Raw genomic sequence first — 18,419 nt, forward strand, 5'->3', positions numbered from 1 at the left:
AGATTTTCTTGGAAGTTTCTTGTCAAAAGGTCAAAGGCGAAAAGGTCAAAGGTCAAGTGAAAGTGCTAAATTCTCCCTTCTTCTTTAAACTTATAAAAGGGTCAAAAGTTGGGTACAAATCCCCAAATACCTGCACTTTTATTAGACAGTATAGCCATTCATCCAAATAAACCTAGTTCAAGGAAAGTGAACATTAAATGCATTTGTGGCAAACCTGTCATTTTTAATATTTTGCCAGTTATGTGAAACTGTCATCACGAATTGTCAAGACATTGTGCTATAGACCTATTCGGAGAACCATGCATTATGGCGGAGGCATACCAGTCGCCATAGCGACATTTCTAGTATCTTTATGTATTACCGATCAATACAAGTACTTCTTTGGTTGAAATAAACATACGGGCCCGATTCACGAAGGTGGTACAAATGAAACCATGGTTTAAACCATGGACAAAAACCATGGAGCGCCAAGTGTCGCATGGAATATTTCGTTACGAAATCAGTCGATGAAATAATTATTTTGTGACGAAATGACAACATTTTGTAACTAAATGAACATTTCGTCCTCAAAATGATAATTTCGTTAACGAAACGGTCATTTTGTCGACCAAGTCACCAATTTCGTAACGAAATATTCCGTGCGACACTTGGCGCCCCATGGTTTTTGTCCATGGTTTAAAACCATGGTTTCATTTGTACTACCTTCGTGAATTCGGGCCACGGTGTCAAAGGGTCCCATTCTCACATACACGTGTACTCTAATGAATAAAAATTGGAGTGACAAAAATTCAAATATTTTGCAGAGGGCATGTCTCGAGTATCTATATTCAGCAGTAGTTAAAAACTTCGAACTATCACATTTAATGCATATGTATACTTTAGTTGGATCACAAAACATCTTATACCATATAAGAAATGGCAATAAAGCCGCAAACACAATGAGGTATCACTAATTTCCCAACAAACTATAACTGTAGATGGTTTATTCTAGAAACATTTCTAATACAACTATAATTTTCATATTAATCTTACCATTGACAGCAGGCCTACTGGTTACAACTTTTTAACGTTGGTTGTTTCTATACTCACATTTTAGAACTTTTTTGAAGCACTAGAGCTTTTTTTTTTTTTCATCTGCAACAGGTAAATAGTGGCTTTAACATGAATAATGCTACCCATATTGCGCTGTGACTATACTGCCATGTTACCATATCAAATACGGCTTTGTTTGGTTGCTTCTTGGATTTTCCTTTCAGCGTGCATTGCAAAGTGACATGACAGACCAAATGGCTGTAAACTTTAGTGGAAGCAGTTTTCTCATACTGACGCGTGAGTTTCTTGATTTTTTTCTTATGCAGTCAGTCATACCACGGCTTTGCACAATTCATGATTGCGTTCTTAGCCTGTTACGATAGATAGGCTGATAGTTCAAACGACCGACTAAGTGTATTTTGACACAATTTCAATTTTTTTTTACACTAAGTTATTTCATAGTTTTCAACTTCAGTATGACGCATTTTTGTTTCTTGTGGCGTTAACACTTATTCAATCTATTGAAGAGATTGTTGAAAATCTAGGACAGTCATTCAGACGCCGGTGAAATTTCTTTGAATCTATACATTGTATTCACATTATTTTGAGAGTTACGATGTTTCTCAAGGATTAAGCTAATTCCCTTCTCCATAGCTAACTCTTGCGTTGGCATCATGATTATCATCATCATTATGAATAGTTAATGGTTACTTTATTGCCATCATTGCTATACAGTAATATACTTTGATGACAGGAATATTTTTTCTTGTCCAGTCGTTTTGATCCCGATGGTACTCGGTCAAGGGCTAGAAAAGATCACTTGTGGCAAGAAGTGGGACCGGCGTAGCGGGTCATTCGTTCAGCAGGAATTGGTCTCGGTACCACCAGCTTCAAAGCTAGCCATGATGATGTCACAATGGGCGCCACACATATCGACAGTATCGAGTTGCTTAGACCCAGGTTTGTTGTTTGAATGATATCAAATTTGCCAAAACTTGATACATTAACTTGTCAATATAATTCATAATAAGTGAAGTGTACTGCCAACATGGTTTGATAGTTATTGAATCGGCTGCAACTCATGGCCATTTTGACGCGTTGTAGCTTATTCACCGCCCAACAGATAGCAGTTCGGATATGACATAATAGCGAAAAATTGGTTGTCATTTTACACTGAAACAAATCACATGCATTTACGATGTACTGGCGAGTGTACTGCCAGCATGGTTAGATATTAATTGCATCGGCTGCAATTCATGGCCATTTTGAAGCGTTGTAGCTTATTCACAGCCCAACAGATAGCAGATCGGATATGACATAATAGCGAAAAATTGGTTGTCATTTTACACTGCAACAAATCACATGCATTTACAATATACTGGCTACTAAGGCGTTAATCCATCAAGCCATTTCCCGATCTGCCATGGCGTTTTATCGGATTACTGCTTTCACTGGATCATTTTCGGCGTTGTTTTCAAGGTTTGTAGTGACTGATTTTCAAACATCGACGAACCCCGACTTGACAGTGATCACGAGAGGCTATGCCTTTATTCTCATGGCTGCTAGAATAAATTGCGAATGGAAACTTTCGTAAACTAGACGGGTGCATGGAGCTTATATGTAGGCCCGTGCATAGCTAACTCTAGAATGATAATTGTGAAATCAGGTGAAGATGTAGGTTAGTTTACAGGCACAAATTCTTGTCGGTCGTAAAGGAGTCTGCGCCAAGACTACTACATGCGCCACTGGCACTGTCCCATAGGCCCTGTATTGTAGCTTCTCCCAACTTTTTCTGAGAGGCGCATTGTGTGCATGTATACAAGACATTTAATGTATAATGTACAGTATATATATATATATATACACACACACACACACACACACACATATATATATATATATATATATATATATATATATATATATATATATATATATATATATATATATATATATATATATACATATACATACATACATGTGTGTGTGGTGAAATTGGGATTCCACTGGATATGGACGGGATATGTCCATGGGGTTAGCACCAATAAAGATGTCATAAACGCTACGTCTTTTATCACACTGAATCAATACAAATAAAACAATAGCTCATGCAAAGCAGAGAAATGAAAGTACTGCGTTCGTTCACACACATTATTTTCAACCTAAGTAATACAATAATATGCATTGTTATAACAAACTTTGATTTTGTAATCACAACAAAGCACATTTCTTCGTGATGAAGACCTCCAGTTATATTACCCAAGGTAGACGGTGAATTGGTTTTCAATAGTTCACTAAAATCAATTCCGTTAGTTACAATGGGTTTTTGTCTGACCTTGTCTGAAATGCACAGATCAATCACCATCTATATAAACCCTTGCATGTGTCCGTTCATTGCAGCGATGTAAAGCTGTTTTCATATCCACGCTTTCTAAAGATATTCCTTTAAATCCTTCTTTCAATTCATGCCAAATAGCAGATTAAATAATGCAATTATACTCAAGCCCACAGTTCTCCGATACCATCCATTGATGCTACGTACGTTTACATGCTACTTATTCAAATCAAAGAAATATATTTCAACGGACAATATTTTATTTATTAAAATCTATGTATTGGTATAACGTTACTCAGTCGCCCTCGTCAATGTACACTCATTGAAATGGCAAACATACATACACAAATATATTTGCAAACGGAGTAGTTGTCCTTCACATATACAGTAGATAAATGCGCTTTAATTTACCATCCATCAAATGCTATATATTACCATAAACCATTACCGCATCCCCATCCCATATTTATTTCAATTGTCTCCCCGGTAACCATTGATAATCCTACATAACATATTCAAGCTGAGCACTGCGTACGATTATATAATATACAAATGCAATTATATAATATAATTAATGTACATATAACACTCGGCAAAAAAGCAAGTAAAGACTTTTTCAGTTCGTTTTTTTCATAGAAGATTTCGATAGAAATCATTGTGTCATGTACCAAATTAAAGGTTATTTAATTGACTATCAACCTGGTAGGTCTATACAAAGGAAAATTTTACGCATGAGTGAACACATTCGTTTTTGTCCTCCAGGGCACATAAGTAAAAATTGCAGAAATTTATATCTTGAAATTGATATATTGAAATTGATATGCAAATGCCCTTCAATGTAACAATGATAACGAACGACCAATTTAACGCGATGAAAGACATGAATGAAATAGCAGAAATAAATTGTCGTTCCCTTGTTTTTCTTTGTATTCTCAAACAAAATATAGTGGTGAAACTGAAGGGGGAACAGAATAATTTTCTGTCAACTCAAAGTTTAAATGACATACGGAGTACGCCGCAAAGGGGATAAAATGGACAGAATTTCGTACTTTCCTTTTTTTATTAAGGAATTTAAGAATTCATTTGGCAAATTCAAGAACCAAATACTATTTCACATTTTCTTAATTTTGGAATGACATTTCAAATTTTTACTATCTTTGTTACCATTGCTTCTTCTCTTATGCCTTTTGAATACGAATTTGACAGAAGATTCTTCATTTTCCTCCATTATTTTTGCCTTTCTTTGTCTTTGGAGGGTTATAGAGACATTTAAATTATAGAGATCATAGGATGAATTTTGCAAATCAATTTGCATTTCTTATTGTGTAGAATCTGTCTTTTGTTTTATTGTTATATGGAAGAGCACATACGCTTGAATAACAACCTGTCCATTTTGGCTATTTTTACTTTTGTGCCTTGGATTGGAAGTGAAAAACGAATGTGTTCAATCATGCTGCAGTTTCCCTTTTTATTGACCTATTAGGTTGATAGGCAAGTAAATAACCTTTAAATAAAGAATGAATATGAGCCAAATAATCCATGAGAAAGATGAACTTGAAAAAGTGTTTATTTTTTTTTTTTTGCTGAGTGTATACATATATAATATATGTATATATATATATATGTGTGTGTGTGTGTGTGTGTGTGTGTGTGTGTGACCGTGCATATATATATATATATATGTGTGTGTGTGTGTGTGTGTGTGTGTGTGTGACCGTGCATCACAAAACCAACAGAAGGTCGCCAGACGTGTATTTTTAGTTAAGGGCAGATTCCAAAAGAGCAGACACTAAGCTTTAAAACGATGTATAACTCAATTCAAACTGACTCCCCTAACCTATATAAATACTGGAAAGAAAACATACACTCTGGAAAGTGTGAACTGAGAAAAGAGGCTCTGAAGTACAGGGTCTATTCAAGCGCTTAATCTAGTACCAACTTACCAAGTCGTGCTAGCTGTGTGATGAAAGGGACAGAACACAGGATGTAAACCACCGGAGCAACAATAATGAAGGGATTACCAGATTAAGCTGAAATTGGGCATGTTCTTTTAACACATTCTGTCCATGATTAATGCCAACTTTCAAAGCAGTAGCGTTATCCTTTCAAAAGTAAATAGACTTGAAAGTGAAGAGTGTACAAAGGATTTCGAGAAATGAAAAGGGGCCTCTAAGACATACCTGATCATTCTACTTTCCCCCCGAAAGGGTCGTAGAAAAACTGGGGCACTGAACACAATACTTTCCCATTCATGTTATGATCCCAAACTAAAGAATAATGTAGAAGAAGGAGAGCTGTTTCAGAAAATATGAAAAACTTAGACTCGGTTGACCTTTTTGAGTCCTCACGTAAATCAAGGGGTACGACTTTTTGTTGGTTTTGTGATGCACGGTCACACACACACACACACACACACACACACACACACACATATATATATATATATATATATATATATATATATGTGTGTGTGTGTGTGTGTGTGTGTGTGTGTGTATTTGTGTGTGTATTCACTCTGGACATTTGTTTTTAAGCTTAAGTTTTGTTTTTTTGTTTTTGTTATCGGGTTCCTGATATGTTGATAAATCCTATTAGGGTGGTAGACGAGCCACAAGGGAGTTACTTTTCTGTATAAAATCTTATTTCTTTGACTTTGCACCAAAACTTTTTCTCTCAAGATATACCAACAACTGAGAAAACTGCAACAACGAATGCATCACCAACAACCGGCGGTATTCCAACGACCGCAGAATCCGGTATGATCCTTGATATGATGTATATTTATTTATCATGTTTGTTTTTTTTTGTCCATACCTACTTTATTGTTATCCTTTAAAATCATGCCTAAATGATCTTAGTTATACCACTTATATCGTATGGTATATATACTACTGTATGTGATTCACTTTTCGTTTTTGTATTTCTGTTTTCCTTGTTTAAAATTATCCAACTTTGTGATTGTTTTTTATGCTTTTAATGGTTCATGATGAGAGACAACTTACCTTTACCTCAGTAGAAGTCAATGGCACTGGGGAACGATAGTGGATTTAATGTCTTAAAACATCGGTGTTAATATTTGGAAATGAAGCTGTGCAAGGATCATCGCTATACACATAATTACGTTCTCCACAATCAAATCGGGTTGAAATATTCGACTGTGATATATATTTTGATTGCATTCTTGATGTTTTAGACAGCGCGTATAACATATAGTCCTCCATATCTCATATTTGATCCTATGAATCGGTAGTACAACCCTGGAAAACTGCGTGTTAAGAACATAAATTCATAAAAATTCAAAAAAAATCATAAAAATCATCATTCATTTTCCGTTTAAGGAGATACGCAGAACACACTTGAAGAGACAACGCATGTTTCACCGAGAACCGACGATGTCCCAACGACCTCTGGAGACGCCCCAAACACAGACATAACAACGGAAGTCTCACAAACAACCGACGATACTCCTACAACCCCTGATTCTGGTGTGTATGACCTTAGCGATTGCAAAAGTAAAAATCTGGCCCTGAATTTGGCTTCCGAAGTCCGGTGAATAGATAGATAAGAAAAAAAAGAATTCATGATAAAAAATCTAATATAGTTATCTAACAGTATCTTTTTAGAAATGGCGGCAACAAAATGACTAATCAGAGACAACTAACTTATGTGTGTTGTTGGACGGATGTCAATTACTCTTCCATTTATGAATACGTCTATAGCGACCAAAATATAAAATATACATGTTATGTCCCCACCAGTTTTGTTTTGGAATGCACCATTGTATTGAAAAAGATGTTGATTTGTTTTCAGGCGAATACTGCAGGAGAATGCCATCTGACATTGAAATAAGAATGCACGATGTTCATAGTTGCGCGAAAATGAAACTTTTTCAACTTTATACCATACAAATGCCTACCATGTTACGGCACATTTTGGTAAATTACCAAAATGTGCAGTGTTACCAAAATGTACCGAAACATGTTACGGCACATTTTGGTAACTTTCTGCTCCTCAACAATCATCACAAAAACATACGTTATTGTAAGCGCAGTTGGTTTTTGTCCCCACCGAATGAGTTCGGTAGCCTAAAGGCCGTGTCACACCTTTCCGGGCAAGCCACGCGGGCTTGTTGCGAGTAAGGTTTTTTCCAGCAAGTAGGAAAATTATCTCGCCCGTAGTTGCCCGGAGCTGCGCACACAAGGCCGATTTACCCGCAGCCAAGTTTTGAGCAGCAGCTTGCAGGCAACTCCCAAGCAGTTACTTCGCAGTCCCCGTACGCGGCCAGTGCGGCCAAGATAATGACATTCTGTCATTTCTGTTGGACTTCTGCCATTCCTTCAGATGAATTTCTGAGTTGTCATCACCCACGCGCTTGGCACGCAGGTCACACAGAATACCCATGAGAAGAACATAAGTAGAACGCATCTAGCAAGTAAGACACATGCACAACTCGCCTAAATCCTTGTCCGCCCTCAGAAATTGTCCGGTATGCTGGAAAATCCTCACAACACGAAAGAGTATTACGAAGTCATCCATATCCTCTTCCTCCATCCGGTAGGCATACCAAGGGATGCCGTACCTCTCGGCCTAGAGAGCTACGTCATTCCCAACTCCAGCATCACAGCATCCAGCACTAGCCAAGGGAACATAAATGTCTTTGGACCCGCCAGGGGGCGACTGCATATGAATCATGCGCCCGGTACTGCAGGAGCGTGGTGTGCCGACAAACCTTTTTCCAATAACGAGTGGATCCAGGTACAACATATTTTTATATTTGAGAAAGGAAGAGAGCGACAGACGGCGGGCAAAGTTGTTTTCATTTTCTCTTTTGTCTATCTTTCTCTCTCTTTCTGGTGTGCCGTTCATCTGCTTCTATATACCTACAATACGTCTATCTTCCTATCTATATATTATCTATCTCTATCTATCATTCTAGACGTATGCTTGTGTACCTCTCCCTCTTTCTCTCTCACACCATTCATGTATATGTATATATATATATATATATATATATATATATATATATATATATTTGATTTGATATGATTTATTTGATTTATTCTCCATATGGCATTTCTTTACAAGTACATCAATTCTAAGCAATGTCAATGCCATTGTACAAATATAACATTACATTGTAAAGAGTAATGTGACTATTTTCACCAGTTTTCCTTATACATTCATAATCCGTAATATAATCACATGTGCTACATTTTAATTTGCATACAGAATGATTGCAACGAAAAAATGAATACTGAGTGTAACTGTTTGGCAACCGATAATGAATAATATAAACATAATAAAAGAAAAGAAGTCAAGTTAAAAAAGAGAGAAATAGGGAGAGACAGTCTGCTGTTAATATCAAGATGTTAAAGGGCTGTCATAATCATGCGATTTCGAGGAAGTTTATTTTACCCTCTAATGACTATTCAAAGATTTTGCTAATGATAAGGTCAACAAGAATACTTAGCGCCCTTATATAGCGAACATCATAATACGATGACGTTTTCAGAATTAACAAGAAATAAACAAGGTTTCCAGATTTTTCTTCAATAGTCTGTTGGACAGGTGGAAAGAAGTGTTGCTTTGATATTGATTTGGGGGATTTTTTTTTTTTTTTATTTCTTGGGGGAATGTGTTTCTTCTAAGAAAATTAAGAATGTCAAAATAAAAGAAAAGCATCTGTGTGTTCTTAAAGAACTGTGAAGAACATTATACTTATGAAGTGTAAGGAGCACAATGATCTTGATTAAACCGTAATATATATCCCAAGGTGGATTTTCAGTCTCCTCACCACATCGTTGGCATAGCAACGCAGGGTCGATCAGATCAAGGTCGGTGGGTGACTTCGTACAAAGTTATGTGCAGTGCCAACGGAACGACCTTCAACCCCGTGAATGAAATCTGCGATGCTTCGGGGAGTTCTTTGGTAACAATCGAATTTCCATCACATCTATTTACAAATTAAACAGGAAGTACACTTCATGCTTATAATCATTTATTTTAATGAACAGTTCAAAACGTGATGATACACGCATAAATTCCATCAAATGTCAAGTATCAAAGTTCAGATGTCTTCAGGAAGTACTGCAATTTTCCAGTGTTTCAAATGAAGTATTAAAAGGACAAATTCATTTTAATACTGCATCAAAACTCAAATCCATTATACAATTTGCATATGTCCACTTTCAAAGCAAAGAAATTGTAGATGCGAGATCATTGATTTCTTTATTTTTTTAAGTTAATGATATTTTCACTGTACGGGTCATCTGAATATACCTTGTAACAGATAAATATATTTCTGGATTAAGTGAATGGAGACATATTATCATAAAGACACTTTTATATATCAACTTCTCTTTATGGCTTTATATACTTTTAGACCTGAAGTGTTTGAACTTCTACTTACAAATTTAGCATTCATTGAATTGAGGGACAATTATGATTGGTGAATAGAGTACGTTAGTTGTAAGGTGCAGATACATTCACACAATTCACCATCACGATGAGAGAGGTACAACATGGAGTTCAATTGGGAGAGCGTATTTCCGAGCAAACTGCTAGTTTATTGGCAGATACTTTTCGTTGACACACATGATCGACATGAGTTGTTACAGGACTTGTCTAAATGCATGACACGAAGTCTCCGTCTCGAAAGTCTCCATAGATCCAAGAAGTCCCTCTATCCAAGAAGTTCCTCGCTTCGTCAGAGCAATCGATATTTATACATCAATACCTAATGTATTTCTTTAAACTCGCAAAAGTATTTGGGTAATTCAGATTATGTGAAAACTATAAGAAACAAAGAATATTCGGGTGCATACCTTGATATAGGGTAGAACATAGAATTCTTTAGTGGACTATTTTCATCAACGGCGTAAATCCATACTGAGGAGTGGGGGGGATGGTCACCATCGCCACGATTACAAGCCCATAACCGGACCGGCGCAGCCTTTTTTTTTTTTTTTGGGGGGGGGGGGGGGGTGGGGGTGGGGAGGGTGGGGGGAGAAGCTTTGTGCCCCCCTCCCCCCCCCCCCCACACACACACACTTTACAGGGATCGGATGCCCCACTCTTTTGCATGAAATATAAAGTGGGAGAAAAGTGGCAGCAACAACATAAAGACTTTTTGTTCTTGTTGCTTTTTTTTTTTTTTTTTTTGCTTGTCAGACGACTTTCGGCGGAAAATCAGACCTTAAAAATATGAAAACATTTTTTTTTTTTGAAATATCTGTGAGAGGGAGCGGAACGACCGAACGGGGGAAGGGTGTGTATGGGGGGGGGGGGTATCCCTCTCCCACACGAGGAAGATTTTGCATTTTCAGACCTGAAATTCAGCGATCTGGTGCTCACTTGTGGTGAAAATTTTGTTTTCTTTTCGTTAAAAAAACAATAAGAAAATGAAATATTCACAATATATTATTGAATGACAAAATCGTGGCATTTCAGCTCTTGCTGTGCGACATCACTGTGAAGGCTCACTAAATAATGGGGCCTATCATCGGCGTAGACAGGATTTGATCTTAGGAGGAGCGGTTATGTGAGGGAACGAATCAAGCGAGGGGGGAAGGGTATGGTAGGGGGGTTCCCCCTCCTACGGTGAAATCTCTTTGCGTTGAAAATTTTGACATTTTTCAGTCCCAAAACTGCCGTTTGTAGCTATATTCTTCGCTTTGGAAATTAAGGGGGGCACACCAGGCGCAACTGCTGTCAATCACTGGCAGCAACATCAGGAGAATGGCATATGTGAGGGAACGAATCAAGCGAGGGGGGAGGGTATGGTGGGGGGGGGGTTTCCCCCTCCTACGGTGAAATCTCTTTGCGTTGAAAATTTTGACATTTTTCAGTCCCAAAACTGCCGTTTGTAGCTATATTCTTCGCTTTGGAAATTAAGGGGGGCACACCAGGCGCAACTGCTGTCAATCACTGGCAGCAACATCAGGAGAATGGCATAGCGATTAAATGGGAGCGAGCGGGGCGAGCGAGCTTCAAAATTTTGACATTTTACAGTCCAAAGACTGCCGTTTGTGGCTGTATATTTTCGCTTTGGAAATTATGGGGGCACACCGGGCGCAACTGCCGGCAATCGGGCAGCAACATCAGAATGGCATAACGATTAAATGCGAGCGAGCGAAGCGAGTGAGCTTGAAAATTTTGATATTTTACAGTCCCACATGTCCTTTGTGGCTGTGCTAGTATTTTTTCGCTTTGGAAATTAAGGGGGGGGGGGGGCACCGGGCGAAAACTGCTGGCAATTACTGGCAGCAACATCAGGAGAATGGCATAATGATTAAATGCGAGCGAGCGAAGCGAATGAGCTTGAAAATTTTGACATTTTCCAGTCCCAAAAACTGTCGTTTGTGGCTGTATTTTTTCGTTTTGGAAATTAAGGGGGCGCACCGGGCAAAAACTGTTGGCAATTACTGGCAGCAACATCAGGAGAATGGCATAATGATTAAATGCGAGCGAGCTTCAAAATTTTGACATTTGACAGTCCAAAAACTGCCGTTTGTAGCTATATTTTTCGCTTTGGAAATAAAGGGGGCGCACCGGGCGAAAACTGCTGGCAATTACTAGCAGCAACATCAGGAGAATGGAATAATAATTAAATGCGAACGAGCGAAGCGAGCGAGCTTCAAAAATTTGACATTTTACAGTCCCCAAACTGCCGTTTGTAGCTATATTTTTCGCTTTGGAAATTAAGGGGGGCGCACCTGTTCACAATCACTGGCAGCAACATCAGGAGAATGGCATAGCGATTAAATGCGAGCGAGCGGAGCGAGCGAGCTTGAAAAATTTGACATTTTACAGTCTAAAAACTGCCGTTTGTAGCTATACTTTTTCGCTTTGGAAATTTAGGGGGCACACCGAGTGCAACTGCCGGCAATTACTGGCAGCAACATCAGGAGAATGGCATAGCGGTTAAATGCGAGCGAGCGGAGCGAGCGAGCTTGAAAATTTTGACATTTTACAGTCCAAAGACTGCCGTTTGTGGCTGTATTTTTTCGCTTTGGAAATTAAGGGGGCACACTGGGCGCAACTGCCGGCAATTACTGGCAGCAACATCAGGAGAATGGCATACTGATTAAATGCTAGCGAGCGAAGCGAGTGAGCTTGAAAATTTTGACATTTTCCAGTCCTAAAAACTGTCGTTTGTAGCTATATTTTCGCTTTGGAAATTAAGGGGGCGCACCGGGTGCACCTGCTGTCAATCACAGGCTGGCAGCAACATCAGGAGAATGGCATAGCGATTAAATGCGAGCGAGCGGAGCGAGCGAGCTTTAAAATTTTAACATTTTACACTCCAAAAACTGCCGTTTGTAGCTATATTTTTCGCTTTTGTTTGTCCCACTTTTATTTGAGAACCATCCCCCCCCCCCATCGACGCCTCTATACATATTAGGTTGCTTTTGTTAAGTGAAAGATCTGCTGCACACTCTTTGATAAATTAGGGAATATACGTCTATGTCAAAAGTGTACAAAGTTTATCCCTTATCCTGTATAGCGGACCTTTTGCATGTTCATGATTGCAATACAACGATCTGGTGCATAGTTCTGGCGATATTTGGACAATTTTCCATTAAGAAAGTTCGAGATTTGTCCTCATCTCGGGAATTGCTTGGGGGATAAATGATTTGTCTGTCTAAACACTTCCTTTGGGGCGGGGCAAATGCCCCTTTGCCCCCCATAGATTCGACGTCCCTGATCTTCCCTTGGTATGCCCATAGATGTATCCTGACTGAGTCATCAGTCGCTGTCGTTTCTCAGGAATGATTCAGGAAATGGAGGGGATTCAATTATGGCGATAAAGTTGTTGTTATTGTTTGTTTGTATGTTTTCGTACATATTTTGCAGATGGTCCCCAGTTACTCGCGTCATAGCATGTTTACATGTAGACCTATACTATTTGACGTTGTCAACGCCTGAGCCATGCCTTACAGTGTATGTCGATGTTACTTTCTTCGCGAGCGAGCGAAGCGAGCGAGCGCTTGAGAAAATTATACATTTTCCTACAAGATAGAATACTGTTCAGCTCTGTTACCTGTCTGAAGGCCGGCGTACAAACGTCATGCAATATTGATACAATCACATTTCTGCTTCCTCCATTTTTTCCCCTCAAAATTCAGGGGGGGATGATTGTACAGGCCATCCCCCCCTCCTCCATTTCAGGGGGGGATATATCCCCCCCATCCCCCCCGGGATTTACGCCCATGATTTTCATATACAACAAGGCACAATTGTTCTGCATGGTCAGTGGTTTTCTGCTTATCAACATTCGTTACAATACTTAACTCATTTAATTCCCATAAGTTTCACGATAACTTGAGAAAATGTTAACTCCATTAACTTACAGGTGTATGTACACCCTATATGATTAACTAAAAGTTAGCAGGACCAGAGTTCATTGGAGAGAATGTTGAGAAAGAATAGAAACAAATAGCGTTCTTATATATATATTTTAATCTGTTCATTTTCATAACTATTTCATCAACATTTCGTTAATATTGATGTTAGGTAGACAAAATATAATGTGAAAACAATAATATCTAAATATTTTCATTGATTTGCAATGCGATGAAAAAGATACTAGCCATAGTTCGATTGGGCACGATCCGCATATACAGGTAAAAACAAAAACAAAAATATATGTATCAAAATAGTTTGATATTATACATCACATTTATATGAATGTGTATGTACAAGCTGTACTATAAAAAAAAAAAAAATGAAATAAGCCGAGATCGGTAATTTGTTTCGGACAATGTGAAACATGAAAATAATTCAAAAATCATATGATTTTTTTTTTTCAATTTGTGTTCATTTTTCTCTGTCCTACTACTATCAATATGTTTAATGATGAAGAACCAACATCCACTGCCTCTTCATTCCTTGTGAGAAATTACTATAATTACTAAGTTGCTTTCGACACGATGTCTTAAATTTTACTATTATTCAATTCATTATCCATATATTTGTCAAAACATTTAAAAAATAAAGAAGTACACTCCAAATCCTGACAGCCACTCTTTGTCGACCTAGGCAAGACGCTTTCTTCAATTTTAGTTAGTCACTTTGTAGCCTATATAGCCGCTTAAGCAACCATAAGTATTTGCAGCTAATAAAAACTATTGTGTCTGCCACAGACATTCCAGGGTAACGTTGATAGCAGCACGGTAGTCTACAACGCCCTGCCACGCCCACAAAACTGCCAGGCAGTGAGAGTTGCGCCGATCGCCTACCGTATACATATTTGTCTGCGACTGGAAGTATACGAGCAGACCCCAGGTCAGTTTTTGACATTATCCACGAATACTGTATGCGGGAGCACGCCCGTCCATCCGCTTCGTGATGTAGCAATATTAAATTCATCGCTCATTTGCATTGATAAAAACCAACATTACAGTATGCTTGTGCATTGTGTGCATTTGTGTTTTGTTCATGCTCACGTGTTACATTTACGTGTTACACTTTTACATTTTCTTTTAACAATCTTATATCTTTCTAATAACATGTCAAAACCACGTGGTGTGTGATGACCGTCTTTTTTGACGTTAACTCCTGGGGCCCGTTGCATAAAACTCCAACCGGACTTTTTTCCGGTTGAAATCACAAAATTCCGGTTGGAAGCTCCCAACCAGAGTTTTTATGCAACGGATTTTACATTCTTAGGTTAGCAACCTTAAAAAATTAAGGTTGGGTAAATCCCAACCTGAATTTTCTAAGGTTGCTAAAAAAGTTTTATGCAACGGGACCCAGGAGTTCCGAATGACGTCAGGCCCTTGGGGATGGAGAGTGAGGATATACTAAATTCCAGTCTCCAGATATCTGGCTCCGCAAGCATAGGGTCTGGCGCCCTCTGGCGCCTCAACCATAACCCCAGCTATGCAGGTGTAGTGCCAAGCGGATACGAGTGGATTCAGGTATAAATTCGGCTCGTATGCTAAAACGAAAAGCAAAGTTTGGGGGCAGCAGCAACAACAACAAATACAAGAAAAAGAAATCACCCCCGAAACCAATAAGATATACGCACTTGTTTCGCACATTCTTCCTTCTTTTCCATGAAAATTTTGTCTACGTTTTCCTTGAACAAACACACACAGGAACATACACACTCTATGTCCATACCAGATATGATGTGTAAATCATTTTCCGATATTGAATACACAAACTTATACATACAGTCTATTTATAACTAATGTTAGCATATTGTATAGGCCCTATATGGAAGTGCGTATATTTGAAATGACTTCAGTTTGTTATGTTTATCAATACTTATGTTTATTCATATAAAAAAAAAGTTTTTGTACAGTAGAAGTGTACACCTAAAAGAATTGCCTTACCAGGCGTAAGCTTTTGAAAGAAAAAAAAAAGCAAATATGGCGACACAAAGTCTTCATAACTCGAATTTAAAAGAATTAAGGGCCCGAAAGTTAAAGGAGAACATAATAATAAAACAATTTAATAAGAATTCAAACACGATCAATTGTAATTTATAATGGAAATTTGGCGGAAATGAAAAGTGCTTCATATATCAAAATTTCTGTGACATAAAAATCCAAATATGATAAAAGACATAAAACCACAAACATTGGAAGTGAAATGATTTATTATAATAATTATTGTATCGTAGCATAAACATGATTTTTCAAGACATTAATTATTCATGAAATGGTTGAATTTGGAAAAAAAAAGAAGGTATATCTCATTTGATCATGGGAAAGGTAAAATTTAGACTTCAAATTTGAGAGAGAGAAATTAAACAAAACACACGCTTCGCCGAAATTGGATCAAAGTAGCCCGGACATGTCTAGCCAAGAAGACTGGAGACATGACTACCCTGGGGCCTGACCGACTCAGGTAGCTAGAATGTTGCAGTTATCAAAATCTTTCAGTTGCGAGTTATTCTCCCCTAATATGATGGATGAGACAAATACATAAAACAATGTAAACGCACACACAAGTTTTTGATGTCCTGATAGGGCCACCTGAACATATTTTTGAAGAAGTGATGACCTTCTATTTCTTAATGGGCCAAGGCCACAGGCCCACTTGTAATATCAAGCCTTGACTATTTTAATGACAATTATTGAGACTTCCCTTTTGCAATAAATACGATTTAACTGTGTGCAGATGTGATTAGTGTCCTGGTGGAAAAGGTGAAGCAGGTCTATTGACTGGTGTGCGTCTTTTATGAGAGGGTTTTTATCTATTATGGGGTTCTACAGTGCGTATCACAAAAAAAAAAAGGGTAATCCAAGTTTGGATGGCTACTGTTTTACCTATTTTATAGAAATAGGAAAATGGGGAAAAAGTGCGATATTTCATTGTTGTCTTTAAAGTTCATGTACTCAGTCACGCATGACATTTGTCAACATAATTAGGTATCAATGGAAAGAGAAAGAGTTCTCCTTTCCTCACAACTAACATTGTGCTCTCGATAGCTGATGATTATGAATAGTAGTCTTCCAAAGTTGGGTTACCTTTTTTTTGATACGCACTTTATCATCAAGCGCAACTCTGGTAAACCTTTTCAATAGGTGGATCTGCTGACCCAGCTCGAAGTCGTCGGAATAGCCACCCAGGGAAGTAAACCTGACATTGGATCATGGGTGACATCCTACAAAGTATCCTCCGGGACAGATGGAGTAAATTTCGATGTTGTTCAGGAATCTTGTGGAGACATGGTAAGAAAATAATGACTCTTCCTATAGTCGAATGTCTCACATCACGGTTTAAAGGGGATGGCTAGTAACTGATCAGTGGGAATCAGTGGGAATGCTGGGGGGATGATTGTTCCAATTCTTGTGGGATTCATTTAATAGTACATTATATATCTATTGTGGTGTGAAAATCATTTGCTTCAGAATTGTCTCATATTCAAGTAATGTGCAGTTTTATCGCCCCGTCACTGTACAGGCATGCTAACCTGGAAACATTAAACTACGCATTGCTTGAATAATGAGACCATTCTGAAGCAAATAATTTTCACACCACAATAGATACATAATGCACTCTTAAATGAATACCACAAGGATTGGAACAGTCATCCCCCAGCATTCCCACTGATTCCCACTGATCAGGTACTAGATAGCCATCCCCTTTAAAGGACAAGTCCACTTCATATACACGTGATTTGAGTGAATGCAGCAATATTAGTAAAGCACATCAGTGAAAGTTTTTTTTTTTGGGGGGGGGGGGGAAATTGGACAATCCGTTCAAAAGTTATGAACTTTTGAAGTTTCTGCGCAGTCACTGCTGAATGAGAAGAGCCAACGGTGTTCGAACTCTTTCGAAGGTACCGAGTGTAGGTGATTATACTAATGCCTGAAAAAAAATAATTTGTATTATTTGCTTTATCAATAGTGACGCACATCGTTGTCGTTTGAAAAGAATCCGATGCGCGCCAACCATTTAGGCGCGCAACGAAACGAAGCATTCTCGCACGTTTATGTAGGCCTAACCAACATCTCGAATTGACAGTGTTAATGAGCGTTATACTTTTCTAATGGCATGTCGTAGGCAAAATTACGTGATAGGCATGATTAATACCCAGTCACGTGTACATTTTTTAATAATCTTACAAACACACTTTCCCTTCTCTCTCCTTCTTTCAGATCTTCACGGCCAACTGGGACTGTCAAACGGTGGTGTTCAATCGTCTCCCCGACCCGTTGTCTTGCCGTTATCTCCGCCTTCTCCCTATTTCTTGGAACTCCGAAACAAACAACGTCTTTCGCATAGAACTCTATGCAGGATTGTAGGACGATGTCCTTTTGGGAGTGAAAAACGTGCATAAGCAAAAGCAAGAACAAGAAGGCAGATATTCATGTACCTGTGTAAAACGAATGAGAAGCATAATAAATAGATATTATGCAAAGATATTAAATGATATTGTGTATAAAATATAAGAATAAGAGTGATCAAGCTTGTTATCTAATCTCGTGGATAAACAACGTGATTCTTGTTTACAGCAACTCTGATATAGCCATTTCAAGAGATATGATAATTGTCACAATAAAAGTAAAGTTGGCTTTCACTCACAAACAAATAC

At 38.2% G+C, this 18,419-nt stretch overlaps 1 protein-coding gene across 1 annotated transcript; it reads left to right on the plus strand.

Moving 5' to 3' along the window:
- Nucleotides 1-1,820: 1,820 nt before the first annotated feature.
- LOC140233335 (lactadherin-like) lies at nucleotides 1,821-18,129 on the plus strand. The gene is made up of 6 exons (XM_072313444.1): nucleotides 1,821-1,992; nucleotides 7,926-8,122; nucleotides 14,512-14,653; nucleotides 15,125-15,288; nucleotides 16,906-17,052; nucleotides 17,983-18,129. The coding sequence occupies exons 1-6, from the start codon at nucleotides 1,821-1,823 to the stop codon at nucleotides 18,127-18,129; spliced, it is 969 nt and encodes a 322-aa protein (XP_072169545.1).
- Nucleotides 18,130-18,419: the final 290 nt, after the last annotated feature.

The sequence above is a fragment of the Diadema setosum genome, chromosome 9 (assembly GCF_964275005.1).
Source record: "Diadema setosum chromosome 9, eeDiaSeto1, whole genome shotgun sequence".
In the NCBI taxonomy this organism is placed as follows: Eukaryota; Metazoa; Echinodermata; class Echinoidea; order Diadematoida; family Diadematidae; genus Diadema; species Diadema setosum.

Excerpts from the sequence above, each read along its gene's own strand:
- LOC140233335 (XM_072313444.1), top strand. The coding sequence starts at position 1,821 with ATGGTACTCGGTCAAGGGCTAGAAAAGATCACTTGTGGCAAGAAGTGG. Across the intron at positions 8,123-14,511 it reads CCAATAACGAGTGGATCCAG|ACATTCCAGGGTAACGTTGA; the intron begins GTACAACATATT and ends TGTCTGCCACAG. Across the intron at positions 15,289-16,905 it reads GCGGATACGAGTGGATTCAG|GTGGATCTGCTGACCCAGCT; the intron begins GTATAAATTCGG and ends CCTTTTCAATAG.